The sequence below is a fragment of the Antechinus flavipes genome, chromosome 3, assembly GCF_016432865.1.
Source record: "Antechinus flavipes isolate AdamAnt ecotype Samford, QLD, Australia chromosome 3, AdamAnt_v2, whole genome shotgun sequence".
In the NCBI taxonomy this organism is placed as follows: Eukaryota; Metazoa; Chordata; class Mammalia; order Dasyuromorphia; family Dasyuridae; genus Antechinus; species Antechinus flavipes.
Window position 1 is genome coordinate 84561964 of NC_067400.1, and position 14622 is coordinate 84576585.

At 34.5% G+C, this 14622-nt stretch overlaps 1 protein-coding gene across 2 annotated transcripts; it reads left to right on the forward strand.

Moving 5' to 3' along the window:
- The first annotated feature begins 732 nt into the window (after positions 1–732).
- Positions 733–14186, forward strand: CLK1 (CDC like kinase 1). 2 transcript variants are annotated; one of them, XM_051983809.1, is made up of 13 exons: positions 733–829; positions 4996–5162; positions 5258–5480; positions 6611–6701; positions 7073–7139; positions 10546–10662; positions 10752–10918; positions 11016–11110; positions 11234–11363; positions 11607–11689; positions 12864–12943; positions 13638–13728; positions 13835–14186. In XM_051983809.1, exons 2-13 carry the CDS (start codon positions 4996–4998, stop codon positions 13979–13981), a joined length of 1458 nt encoding a protein of 485 aa, XP_051839769.1. In that variant the 5' UTR covers positions 733–829; the 3' UTR covers positions 13982–14186. The 2 variants fall into 2 exon arrangements, with proteins under 2 accessions (XP_051839769.1, XP_051839770.1); XM_051983810.1 differs by lacking the exons at positions 733–829; positions 4996–5162; positions 6611–6701 and having other exon boundaries at positions 5448–5480.
- The last annotated feature ends 436 nt before the right edge of the window (positions 14187–14622 follow it).

Sequence of the window (14622 nt, forward strand, 5' to 3'; positions counted from 1 at the left end):
TAGGGTGTGTACCTGATCAACCTCTGTAATTATTAACCTGTACCAAGTAATTTTGATGATGAACTGATTCATGGCTTAATTTGAGGTCTCTGATCCTTCTTAGGATGTGGGACAACTCCGTACAAGAAAAAAGGCAGCAGGCATCCAAGAAAGTTGTTTTCCTAAATATTTTCTATTGTCTGCTCAGTCCTATCCAAAACTAATCCACCCTCTCTAGTCTGTTCAAATGAGGCCTGATTAAGACTTTAGCTCAAAAAGACCAAGTCTCCCATTTCATCCCAGGCCATCTCCAGTCGTCCAGATTTGTCTCTTGCCACTGGACCCGATGGCTCTGGAGGGGAAGGTGAGGCAGATGACCTTGCACAGTGTCCCTCATTGAAATCCAATCGCTTGCAAATCACATCACCTCTCTGATGCCATGGTCCTCTTCTACAGATAGACAAAAACAACAAACATTAGGCTAAATTCCCGATACCAGGCTAATCTCTGATTCCCATAAACAAAGCCACAGGGAAAGCCACAGAAACCGACAAAAACAAGAAACCCTTTGCGCACAAGCGCAGAGCCAGCCTGCAGGCTCCGCCTACTCCCTGCGCTAGTTAACACCCTTCGCCCACGTCTCCGCAGCTGCGGCGCCTCTAGACGCATCGCCGCCCCGCCCTTGGGGTGGAGCCAATGCGCGTGCGTGCCTCTTGTTTTCGAGAACATTCCTGACGTCCGCGCCAGTCCGCCTGTCGGAATCCGTCGCGAGCGGTTGCGGTTGACTGTTGCTCCGTCCGCTTGGGAGGTCAGTTTCGCCGAGTCATAGCTCCTTTCTTTGGTCGAAACGGTAAGTTTAACCCTTGGGTATATTTTTTTTAACGTCCTGATAATATCCCTTCTCCATTTAGTCCTTTCGGCGACTTTGACCTTTTTCCATAAGAGCGGCCTCTCCTTTCCTCCCTCTGCCCAACACCCTTGGGACCCTTATACTGTGGCTGCTGTCTTGGCGAGGTTCTAGCTGTCTTACTGTCATCGCCTTACAGGCGACGGATTTTGCAGTGGGGAAGAAATGGCCCGATCCCCGTTTCCCAGAGTGGGTTCCCTTAGGATAGGGTAAGGCTTTGGAGTGAAGCCTAAAGCTGCGGGCGCCATATTGTCTTCTCTAGAGCTTGCTCGGCCGCGGCAAAATGGCGGCGTGGGGGAGGGGCGCGATGTTGACTAGGAGGACGGAGACGCCCGGGGCTGCCCGCGCATTGCGTGGGGGAAGGGAGGACCTCCGACGGGACAATAAACCACCGCCACCTGGGCTTTACTGCTCGGAAACGGGCCCGGGATTGTAATGCTAGTGTCGCTGGAGTTGGAAAACGGAGAAAACAAAATGCGACATAGATTAGTCAGCCGACGGAAAAAAAAAAAAAGCAATGGGCCAATTCTGTATTAAAGTCTATTAGTTGAAAGCTGGCTCAGGAAACTGGGCGAAAATGCCGGCCATCGATCCTTTTTTTTTTTTTTTCTTGACGTCATAAGCGTTTGGCTACTTCGGGCTTGTTGAAAATTCTGTTAAAATCGTTTCTGCTTTCTGAAAAGGGCGAACAGATTAGTCGATTTGGCCTTTCCTTCCAAATTCGGCCTCTGCGGTTCTCTTAGAAAATGTCTCTTCGAGATTTAAAAGACGCTCTAGTTAGTTAACTGAAAGGCTCTGTTGGGCTCTGGATGTATTACATAAGATCAGTTTTCCGAAGGGAACGAGGTCTCTTGAAAAACACAGCAGCCCTCCGGGGGAAAGCACCTAGGGAAATGTATTTGGAAAGCGTATCACAATGCTATCTTAATTTTCATTTAGTATGGTGCCCAAAAGATCGTTTACATTTGGTTCATAAAGGACATTGGACCATAAAGAATTGACAATATCAAGCCTATATACTAAAAGAATTATGAAAGGTAACTAGGAAAAACAGGTTTTAACCTGTTTGAGGGGGTGAAAAGTTGTAATTAAAAACAATTACCAAAATTGAATTCAGAAAATTGAGAAATTCATTTGAACTCTGTAGTTTAAAGAAGGTCGATTTGTGTGGCTATTTTCATAAACGGTATAGTTCTAAATGGGCAGTAATAAAAGCATTTACTTAGAACATCCTCTTGTTGCTTTGTTTCGCATTCTCCTTATCCTTTGGAATTCTATCTTGGACCCTCTTTCTACTAATAATACGTACCCCAACTTCTTAAAACTGTAGTTGGAGACCCTAACTGAATGGGGGGATCGAAAAATTAATGGCTTTTATCAGTAAATGTTTGATTTGTATACCTAATTCTTGCACCCACACATCCTACCTGGAGTCATGTAAAAATTTCTTGGGTAAAAAGGACCCTGCTTCTTAAAACGTATAATCTCATCAGCTCCTGTAAGTTTAATTACTATCTCTATGCTGAGGATTCTCAAATCCACCTTGTACTGTCACTATTTCTGCTGACCTTAAATTGTCCAGTAGACATCTTAAATTTATTTTATTCAAATTATCTTTATCTTTTCTCCTCTAAACTCTAAATTTATGTAGGAAATGCCATCCTCCCAGTCATTCTGAATTACCTAGTGTGTCTGCCATTCTCCCCGTATTCAATTACTTCCAAACTCTGTTTTCAGTTTTTTGTAGTATCTCTCAAATAGGACCTCCCTTCTCCTCTGTCACTGCCACCATTTAGTGTAGCCCCTTAGCATCCTCTCAGACCTGTACAGCTAACTTTCGGTGAGTCTGCCTACTTTCTTCTTACTCCAGTCCTGGCTCCATTCAACCACTAGAGTGATTTTCCTGAAGTCCTACATCCATCCATGACCTTCACCCAATGCAAAATACTATGTTAGGAATCCTTAATATATCCCTACCTTATACATACTTTATTCCCCAGTATTTACTTTTAAAGCAGTGACATTGGCCTACTAGCTATTTCACAAAACTCTCTGCTCTGGGTATTCCCTTTCAGTATCTTTAAAATCTCAACTAAAATCACACTTTGCACTATCTTCCCCAACCTTTAATTCTACTATTTTTCCTCTATTGATTATTTCCTGTTTATCCTGTATGTAGCTTGCTTTGTATATAATTGTTTGTTTTTTGTCTCCTGTATTAGATTATGAGGGGTTGAGGGGACAGAGACTGTCTTTGGCTCTTTTTGTATCCCTCGTACAGTGTCTCACATATAGTTGGCACTAAATAAATGAATGATTCCAAGGGCATTTGGGTGGTTGAAGAATGATAAAACCATATACCACCACTTTGACCAATTCCTAATCTAGGACTTCTTCAAGAAGCAAATTAGCAAGTATTTTGGTGTTTATTATGGCATGTTGCTAAGACTTAGCATATAAAGAAATAGTTGCTGACACTAAGCTTATTATCAAATGGGGAGAAGGGAAACAACATGGACATATCTGCTTAAATTAGCTACATAATCTTTTTCAAACCCTTATCTCTAACAATGCTTTATATGCCTCTGGTGTTGAAATTAAGTTTTTTTTAACTGAAAGTGTTGTCCCAAATTAATAATGCTCGTTGAAATTGTAATAACTTGTATAAAAATTTCTAGCAACAAGGGGACCAGTCTTTTACTAGAATTAAGAATAATTTTAAGGTTTTCTTAAATTTGTTGTGAAAATTTTGGTATCTATGGGTGTAAGACAATCTCAGTCTTGTTTGTATATGTACTTTGGAAATGGGGGAAATAAAAGTTTTTTATGTTGCATCCAGTTTAAAAAACTGATGTTGAGTCTTAACTAAATTTTGTCTTATCTTCCCAATGCTTAGTATAGTCATTTATTTGCCCTGTCACCTAATTTAAATAAAGCCACATCTGTTTTTAAATTAAATTCAAAATGTTTCCTACTAAATTGTTCAATTTTGTAATTTTGAAAAAAGCAGTATTGGCATATAATTGCTGTGGTTAATCTGACAGACTTCCAAACTTGCATGGACTTGAAAACTTTCCACTTTGAGAATAGTACCTACCAGAGCTTATTCCATACATTTGCCAATCTTGTCCAATTAATCTCCACAATGACTCCTGTTTTTGCCCTTTGCTCAATCCATTACCTCAACTTAATGATCTTCCCATCTTTCCTTGTCTCCCCTGCTCAGAAATCTAAAGTGATAACCATATTATTACTGAATCCTCAGGTTAGTGTTTTAGCCTATTTACATTCTGGCATCTAAATACCTTTCTGATAGTGGTTCATGTTAGTCTTAATTATTATTTACCTGGAATTCAAGTCTTTTAAAATAGCTTAGCATGTGTTTTATGTAATTCATTCCCTCTTTACCTCCTAAGTAGATTCCTTAGTTTCTTCAAAAAACAACTTAGGTGCCATTGAGATAAGGCATTTCCAAATTCCTTCCCCCTCAAATTATTTTGTATCTTAATATTTGCCTTTTTTAAAAATTAAATTAAATTCTTAGAGGGTAGAAACTATTCTTTTATATTTTCATCACTTGGTGCAGTTAATGCATTTTTCTGCTTAGTTTATATAGCCAGGAAATTTAATCAATGTCACTTTGTGCTTTATTGAAGTAGTACTTGAATAGAAGTATATATAGTGTGAATAGTGAGGGAAAAGGGAAAATACTGATATATTACTTTTGAGAATCAAGATTGCTTTTTCAAGTTTGGATTCTAATATGCAATTTTCTATTCCTAAATAAAATGTGTCTTTATGCTAGTACTCAATTTGCTTGGAACATACATTTTCTGTTCAAGTAAATTCTGGCATAAGAAGAGGCCTTCTTGTTTAGAAAGATTTGTGAATCTATTAGGGAACTTTTACAAATTATTATTGTGAGGGTAGTCACTTACTTAGACTTGGATTGAATATTTTTGTGGTTAGCATTGTTCTGATCATTTGGAATTTTTAAAGCAGCCATATCAATATTTTTTCACCAGTAATAAAAATATAAATTATTCCTCCGATTGGACAATTTTGTCATAAAGATTTATGAGGAATTTGTTATTTTTTTTTTTGGATAGATGCGACATTCAAGGAGAACAGATTGCCCTGATTGGTTTGAAAAGGACAGTTGGGATCACAGAAAATGGAGTAGCAGTGTCAGTGGTCATAAGAGAAGGAAGAGATCTCATAGCAGTTCCCGGGAGAACAAGCGCTGCAAGCACAATCACTCGAAAATTTATGATCGGTAAAGAAGTAATGTTACACTGTTAAGACAAAATTATTTGAAAAGTTTCAAAGTAGTTCAAAAGTTGCTGAGTGAATTCTCTGATTTCTTTCTAGCCATTATTTGGAAGCCAGGTGTATAAATGAGAGAGATTATCGTAATCGACGCTACATTGATGAATATAGAAATGACTACTGTCAAGGATATGAAAGCGGATATCACCATAGAGAACAAGAAAGTGGTTATTACAATCACAGTAGCAAGTCCTCTGGTAGAAGTGGAAGAAGTCATTATAAAAGAAAACACAAGAGTCACCGCAGTACTCATCGCTCACATGTGGTATGAGCAATTTTTCACTATTTTGGAAATTTAACTTCTCTTCTAAGCAGGAAAACTTGGATTCATATTTGACAATTTGGGACAGTTATATTATAGATGAAGCAGTATCAATTTTTAACCTGCTTAAATTTTTTTTTTAATGGCCTTGGATGGGAGATTCCTGAAAATGCATTTTGATAGTTTAGTTTTTGTAGTTGGCATTTGTTTAGCAGATTTCTTAACAGTAATTAGTGATTGTCCTTCAAATTAACATCAGACATAACAGGCAGCTCAGTTTAAGGTAGCTTTATACAAGTAACTTAAAGATATATGCTACAGATAGTTTTATGACACTTTTCAGGAAATTCATTTGTTCAAAGTTCTATAGTAATTTGACCATATAATTGTAGATATAGATGAAAAATTTTAAGTTTATGCATAGCTTTGTCTATATATGGAGATAGTTTTCAGATCTAATAAACAAATGCTGACTGCAGTTTGAGCATCAGATAGAGATGCCTGTTGTGTATTTAGCAGGGCATGCTGTCTGATCTTTTTTTTTTCCTATATGAAGCTGTTTTAGTATTTTAACTTATTGAACAGCTGACATGTTTAAATTAAGAATTTCAAATTATATCAGCATATTTTATGCTTTTTTTTTTTTTAAAGCAATTCCTTCAGGAATTATTAATACATTTTATTAGTTTTAACTGTTAAACATTCTTTAAAATTAACTAGGAAACGTTAGCTTAGCCACAGTGGCTACTTTTGTCAGACAAGCAAATCATTGTCCTGGAATTTTACAACATTAATTTAAGGACACTAGATACTTAAATTACATTTCAGTACATCAATTAATTTTTTTTTTAAAGGAAAAAAAGATTGTATTATGTTTTGTTGCCTTGCCACTTTTAAGTATCTTATCTGAAAATCTGTTCCTTGCCATGTTTTTCTCCTGTTAACATAAACTATGTGCCCTGTGAATTTCTGGGGACTGAATTTGAAATTGCTCCTGCCAACCGTTTGTGGCCTGGCGTGTATCTGAATGCCTGAATATCTCCCCGCTGAATGAATTTCGTATTCTGCCCTGAATTCACTCGGGTTTATTGATTGGCTGGACGATCTTGGTGCGGCCCACTTGACGTTTCCAGAAGAGTCACCGAAGGAAAAGATCCAGGAGTGTAGAGGATGATGAGGAGGGTCACCTGATCTGTCAGAGTGGAGACGTACTAAGTGCAAGATGTATAGAATATTTTTCAACACTTATTAACTTTTCAGATAGCATAATCTGTTTAGACTAAGATGTCAGGGATGTGAAAGTCTTTTCTTTCTCCTTTTTTTCCTTTTGTATTCTTTTGGTGGGGGGACTGTTTTTGCTTTCTTTAGAAAATTAAATGCTTGCTATTCAGCACTTCCAAGATAGTAATGTTAGTTAACTTCAGAATGCCAAAAGATAGTTAAAAACTAATTGTTTTGATGAGTTATCCAATAAAATGAATGTCTAGTGATAAGTAGTATCTAGGGCAATCTACATTAATAGCATTTATCACTCATATACAGTAAGTAAAATGCTACCATTTCTTGTATGAGTAAAATTCATTTCTCTTTTTTAGATGAAATTGTTGATACTTTAGGCGAAGGAGCTTTTGGAAAAGTTGTGGAATGCATCGATCATAAAGCGTAAGTATTTGGCTTATTTTTTTCCCCATTGTGCCTTAATTAAATGTGTTTACATTCATTTATCCATATTGTGCTCTTAATAGAGAAGAAAAATAGGATATTTTCATGATACTTTGGAATAGTCAAACTAGCAGTATCTTTTTATATCAAAGCTTGGATTTATGAAAATTTTAAGTTTTCCCCACAAAGCAACCCTTTATTAGTAGTAGGTATGATAAAATACTACACCTCTTTCAACATGAAAGTTAATGTTTTACCCACAATCACATTGCTGCCAAGAATTGGAAGAATTTAACTTGGCCTATTGACTCTTAAAGTTGTTGGAAGACTTAGATTTTTACTACTGGTGGTTTATAGATCGTTATCAACTATATTATTTTTAACCTAGACAATACAATTCTTGATAGAATTAATGTTTGAAATTACTGTCTTTACCCTTTTAATACATATGTATATATGTATTATTTGACTAACTCTTTCAAAGAGGAGAAAAAAACTGAAATTACTATAGCTTTAAATATAATACTATATACTATTATATAATAATATAATATAAATATAAAGGAGGTGAGGTATGAGGTCCTATTTCAACAAAAATAAATGGTCTCATGTTCAAATGATGTTTCAGTCAAGTCTGTGGAGCCATATATCATGGTTTATTTATGCAAATTAAGAAAAATAACTAGTAACTCTCAGTGGTTCTACAAACTGTTGGGTGATAGAAAATAGCCAGTAAGACTACCACATAGAAGACAAACGCCTGTATTTTAATTACAAGATCTGAGTTGGAAGAGATTTGAAAGCTTATCTAATCCAACCCTTATCTTTAACAAACTAGACCAGTAGTTTTAAAGACCTTTAGTGAGGAGACTCTATTAATAAGATGCACATATCACTTTTCAAGGAGTGCTCATTGCTAGAAATTCTTGTTTAAAAAGCTATAATTTGCATTGCTGTTTTCTGAAGCCTTCTATTAACACATTACTACAGAAACTTGTAAATGAGCCTTCCATCTCTGTTTCTCATCCCCATTTATACAGGATTCGAAACCAAAGCAATGAAGTAGACAATTAACCTGTCTACAATGACATAGAACACATAGTTGTAATAGAATGATGGCTTTTGTTAAAGTGTCACATAAGAATTTAACTGTGATATAGTGAGATTTCATTATAAAATAGCATATTTCAGTTCATGCTAAAGTCTTCATAATATATACCAACATATTTGTTTAGAGTATAAATAAAATCTTACCATTATTGTAAGATTCTTTCTATCCTTTTTTTAAAAAAATCATTCTAAAATCATTGTTCCAAGTGCTGGCAATTTATTGGCTTTGAAGAAACTAAGTGTCCTAAAATTTCCAAGTAGGTATTTCCAGACTTAATCCTACTTTGCCTTCTCTTCATTTCTGCTATCACATTAACTGTCTTGGATATATAATAAGACAAATTGAGTTCTTTCATATCATGAAAAAGAATGACTTGTATGAAGCCCAAGTATTTTTCAAAAACAAATACATTTTTCTTTGTCCAGAAGGAAAATATAATTGACATTTTCATATAAAACAGAAATTGTAATAGTACCTACCATTTTAGGACTTAAAGAACAAAAACTGTGAGCTTCTTAATCACCATGTATTTCTTGATAAGTTGGGTAGTATAATGTTTCTGGCATTGTGTCAGGATATGGATTCATGCTTTTTTCTTTGAAGAAGCTTTTTATCTTAATGGGCTGCTATCATACACAAAACAACTTGTGTTAAATTGTATGGTATTGAATGTAAAGTCGCTAAGAGTTAAGGAGGGAATCAGGAAGCAGACAGGACAGCTAGCATTTGGAAAAGTAGACAAGAAAAGAGGTAATAATAGCATGAGGTGGAGTAGAAAGAATGAGACAGCAAAGAAATTGGCTTGAATGGGAGAAAAAGGTACAAATTTGTTGGGAAGTATGGGACTAAGTAGTAGAGTACTTAAAGAATTTGGTTAATGGTGTAAATGCTGCCAATATTTTCATATTAAGGGAATATACATGAGGAAGGTGTTAAGAATATTTGTCTTGGGAAAGATATACAGGATTGACTAAAAATAGGGATTTTTAAAGCTTAAAATTATATCCCAGGATTAAGAAAGAATTTGAGGCAGCAGTAGGAATGAGAAAGTGGTACCTTCCCAAGAAAACTGGCTATTAGAGGAGGATAGTGGGTTGCAGTGAAATCAGTATTGAAAGGGAATTCACAAAATTTATCATAAAACACAAGGGAAAAGTGAGTTTATAGAATAATAGGGGTCAGCTATGTGAAATGGTAGACAAGTGAGAACAAATTATTATTGAGGAAAAAATTAAGAATAACTGACCCCATTGTAATGTGGGCAATAAGGGTAGATGGCAGATTTGAAATAGAATTTGGTTTCTACCTGAATTTAGTTTGCAGTAGGTAAAATGATAATACGATATTTAGCTAATATTTTATATAGCACTTAAAATGTGATAGGAACTAACAACTGAGTAGATATTAGTACCATTTAACAGGTGAGAAAACTGAGGAATAGAGGCTAAATGACTTGCATAAGGTCACATGTCTGGTAAGTATCTGAGGACAGATTTGAACTCAGGTTTTCTGATTTCAGGCCCAGTGTGCCACTAGCTGCCACAGTACATTGGGTTGAGCTGTCCTTACTTAACAATTTATATATATAACCTGATGGTTTAGCAAAGCAGAATATGATTATGGTTAATAACTTACATATGGTCATAAGGCTATTGAGTGTCAGAAATGGGAGTTCTTTCCTGATTCTGTTTTAGTACTTTATTCTATACTATGTTTTCTCTGAAAGTGGGTGTTTACTTAAAGCATATAAGGATCATAGGAAGAAAGAAAAAGGATGGGAGTTTCCTGTTAGCTTTTAAAAAGAGATAAGAGAAATAAATGTTGGAAGAATTAATGGGTTTGATAATCTATTCCTACTAAGGAAGATAATTGAGGGAAAGATCCGAAAGAATTGAGTATTGGCTCCAGTGACAGTAATTGACTGTGGAGTCAGAAAAGTGTAAATGAGAAGAGGGGTAATGGAGTAGGTAGAGTAGAACATCCTAAGTGGACAAATTCACTGAGCTGAGAGAATTTTCCTTGGATGTTATAATATGTACCTGATTGTGATTATGTGAAATTAAGGGTGTTTGCTCTGTAAATAAGAGGTAAACAGCCTTTGATCAGTATGTCTACCAAAATTGGTGATTAATTTAAACTTAGGGAATGAAATGGGAAGATTTAACATGGATATGGTAGTATTGCTTCACATGAAGCCAGATATGAAAGAAACAGACTTTAGAGATAATAGCAAAACTTTAAAGAATAATATAAATTGAGTTCAGTAAAGTAACTTAAAAATTTTTTTTCCCCCAGGGGGGGTAGACGTGTAGCAGTAAAAATAGTGAAAAATGTGGATAGATATTCTGAAGCAGCTCATTCAGAAATACAAGTTTTGGAACACATAAACTCAACAGATCCTAACAGCACATTGTAAGTATGCAGTTAAAAATTTGAGGTCATTTGTTTATTAAGCAATGAAAATTGCTGACATTTTTGTAATATATCTTAATCTGTTTTAGTCGCTGTGTTCAGATGTTGGAATGGTTTGAGCATCTTGGTCACGTTTGCATTGTGTTTGAACTTCTGGGACTTAGCACTTATGATTTTATTAAAGAAAATAGCTTTTTGCCATTTCGAATGGATCACATCAGGAAAATGGCATATCAAATATGCAAATCTGTTAACTGTAAGTAGTAGAATGTTTTTGCTTGCTTTATTTGTTGAAATTTGTTAAAAAAAAAAAAAAAAGACCAACTTTGCAGCAAATTTTCTTTTGTTCTTAGTTTTGCACAGCAATAAACTAACACATACTGATCTGAAGCCTGAAAATATTTTGTTTGTGCAGTCAGACTACACAGAAGAGTATAATCCTAAAATGGTAAGTTTCCATTTGTATGTGAATATTCTAAACTGAATCTTGATCTATTATTCACATGCATGCACACGCACATACAGACATTTAAAAAAAGATTTGGTTTCTTTTTTTTTTTTTTAAATCCAGAGACGTGATGAACGTACAGTAAAAAATCCAGATATTAAGGTTGTTGACTTTGGAAGTGCAACATATGATGATGAACACCACAGTACCTTGGTTTCTACAAGACATTATAGAGCACCTGAAGTAATTTTAGGTTAGTCTTTACTTAATGTGTTCTGGGAAATTTTGATTGTTCATTTTTACAATTGGAGTGAAAGATAGTTTTTAAACATCTTAAAAATGTTAATCCTCATGGGTTATCTTTTTTATGCGTACCTGTATAACATCTGCCACTTTAGTAATGGGTTTTTGAAACCTTTTATAAATCTCATTCTTTTTCCTATTTGAATTTTGTTTTCTGGTTGATCTTAAATTGCCTTGGTGATTTGTTTTGCAGCTCTAGGATGGGCTCAGCCATGTGATGTTTGGAGCATAGGATGTATTCTCATTGAGTATTACTTGGGGTTCACAATATTTCCTGTAAGTAACTGGGTTTTTTTTTTTTTTTTTTTTAATATATAAACCATTTACTCCTGGTGATACTGCACAATTTGCATATCTATTTCTGTATTTTGAACCATTTAAGAACTAGTTTAAAATCTTGTGATAAAGAAATTAGGGTCATTTGTAAGTTTATAAGAGGTTAGGTGGAGAAACCTGGAGTTTTTTATACATCTGAACATTTTCGGTATTTAAAGCCATTTTGGGGGGCATACTTTAGATACTGCATGTAATTAAAAATGAGGTATTTTCAATATAAGTAAAAGAAGCAGGTAAAAATCAAACTAAAAACCTTTATTTTAACCAACTTTTTAAAAAGGCTAAAACTGTAATAGTCAATTTTAAAATTAAACCTCTGTAACATAAAACTTGAATGCCTGGATCTATTTTGAGGTTGCTGGTCAATTTTTTCCCCCCTTTTCACAACTTAATAAGTAGGTGGGGTCATTACTGAAATATCTTAGCTATTTAAAAACTTATGGATAAACAAATCAGAATGAATCCTTAAGCTAGAATGAGCATGAAATTTATATAACATGTTTAGGAGGTAGTCTTTGATCATTTTCCAATTAGTTTAGTGACGTCTTCCATCTGCTGCATGGGATTTTCATGTTAGTTCCACAAGTTATATAATAGGTCACACTTGACCTTGTCTGGATGTAGATTCATTTATCGTATATGTAGTCAACCACAATGGTTCAAATTATGTTTTGTTTCTTTACATTGCATTATTGATGCTGTAATTTAGCAATTTTCTTATGGACCAGAATTCTGATGTGTGTGTGGGATATTAATGTACCATGGAGTTAAATTTGATTTTAAATATTAATGTTACTTTGCAACGAAGTAAAATTGTTTGTTTGATTCTGATTGACAATACATAGCTCTCTTTGGGGTGATAGTTTATATTCTTTCTTTCTTTTTCTTTTTTTTTTTTTTTTTTTTGGCCGAGATAACTGGGATTAAGTCATTTGCCTAGGATCACACAGCTAGGAAGTGTTAAGTAGCTGAGACCAGATTTGAACTCAGGTCCCTCCTAACTTCAGGGCTGGTGCTTTACCTACTGTACCACCTAGCTACATAGTAATCATATGTACTTTTACTCTTCATAAAAGTCTTCTCATGTCAAATGTATTTGTTGTTATCATTTCAGACACATGACAGTAAGGAACATTTGGCAATGATGGAAAGGATTTTAGGACCTTTACCAAAACACATGATTCAGAAAACCAGGTATGTGTAACAGGATTCATATCTTATATGACTAGACATTTTAAAGATGAGAAAATTGAGGATAAGCCAGGTTTTCTGATTACCAGTGAGACATTATGTATTACAAATAGACTATTTTAAAGACCTTTGAATATATGAGAAAAATATTAAATGACTCAGCTAGGGAGTATAGTAGATAGAATGGAGGTTTAGGAACCAGACATTTAATTTTGTCATGTAGTTTAACTTAGCAGGTAACTTAACCTGTGCTTCAGTTTCTTAACCCTACTCAGGATGTTGTAAGAATTACATTAGGTAAAATTTGTCACTCATCTGACAGACCTTAAAGCTGCTATTATTAGTAATGATAAAACCGTGCTAAGTTGATTTGACTTTGATTCAGAGAAGTTTGTAATTCAAAGTATGTTGCTTTAGTGGATTATGGGTCACTACTTTTGAGATTTAACCCAGATCATGAGAAGTAATCAGTTTGGTTCCATTCTGATACCTTTCCAACTTCTCTCCATCCCAATAGTTTTTTGTGGCTTTTTAGATGTTTTGAAAGATTATGATGATGTTGATAATGGTGTGTGTGTGTGTGTGTGTGTGTGTGTGTGTGTGTGGTTCATTGACAGTTTTATGATAGTTTTAAGTTGCACAATAGTGGTGTGGTGTTTTGTCAAAGATGAACTCAATGAAATTCTGCTTTATTTAGGATACAAAAATATTTCCGTCATTACCAATTAGATTGGGACGAGCACAGTTCTGCTGGTAGATATGTTCAACGGCGTTGTAAACCATTGAAGGTAAGAGGTTGTTTGAGAAAGGAGGCAAATAAAGTAAACTAAATATTAATTTGAAAAGGTTGGAAGAAAAGATCTTAGCTATATTAATTTCTTCATCTGGTTTCAGGAATTTATGCATTCTCAAGATGCTGACCATGAGCTTCTCTTTGACCTCATCCAGAAAATGTTAGAATATGATCCAACTAAAAGAATTACTCTTAAAGAAGCCTTGAAACATCCTTTCTTTTTTTCACTGAAGAAAGAAAATATGTGATCTGTGTTGAATCTTAATGTTTGTACAGCTCTCCAAAGGAGATTATATAGACTGTGTCAGTCAAAATAATTTTTAAGTATTAAATTATTTTGTACAGTTAGCTTTGTAAAATTCTGAATTTTTGTATCACTGCCATGTTTATTTTGTTTGAACAGTTTGGTTTATTGTTGAGTATCTAAATAAATTTTATGAAAACCTTTTTAAATGCTTGCCAGTATTTTTATTACTAAGCAATAATTTTAAGGGTGTTCACATATTAACAAGTACAGTACAATTTCAAATTGGAATTTCATCTTTGTAGTTTAGTGGAGATTTAAAAATCTTAGTTTTCTAATAGTATTTTTATTTTTCTAAATATATGTAGATACTTTTCAACATCCACTTTTGCACAATCTTGTTGCAAATTTTTCTTCTTTTCCTCCTTTATCCCTCCCCAAGATAGCAAGTAATCTAACATAGTTTAAAAGATGTGCAGTTTTTCTAAACATTTCCATATTCATCATGCTGAGCAAGAAAAATCTGATCAAAAGAAAAAAGAAGAAAACCAAGTAAACAAACAGATGAAAATACTACACTTTTATCCACACATAGTTGTCATTCTCTTTGATCTTCCTATAAAAAGATTGTTCCTTCAAAAACAC

What these genes read in the sequence shown, in the direction of transcription:
- CLK1 (XM_051983809.1), top strand. Translation starts at nt 4,996, where the DNA reads ATGCGACATTCAAGGAGAACAGATTGCCCTGATTGGTTTGAAAAGGAC. An exon ending in GAATGCATCGATCATAAAGC is followed by an intron (nt 7,140 to 10,545) that starts GTAAGTATTTGG and finishes TTTTTCCCCCAG; the next exon opens with GGGGGGTAGACGTGTAGCAG. An exon ending in AAGAGTATAATCCTAAAATG is followed by an intron (nt 11,111 to 11,233) that starts GTAAGTTTCCAT and finishes TTTTAAATCCAG; the next exon opens with AGACGTGATGAACGTACAGT.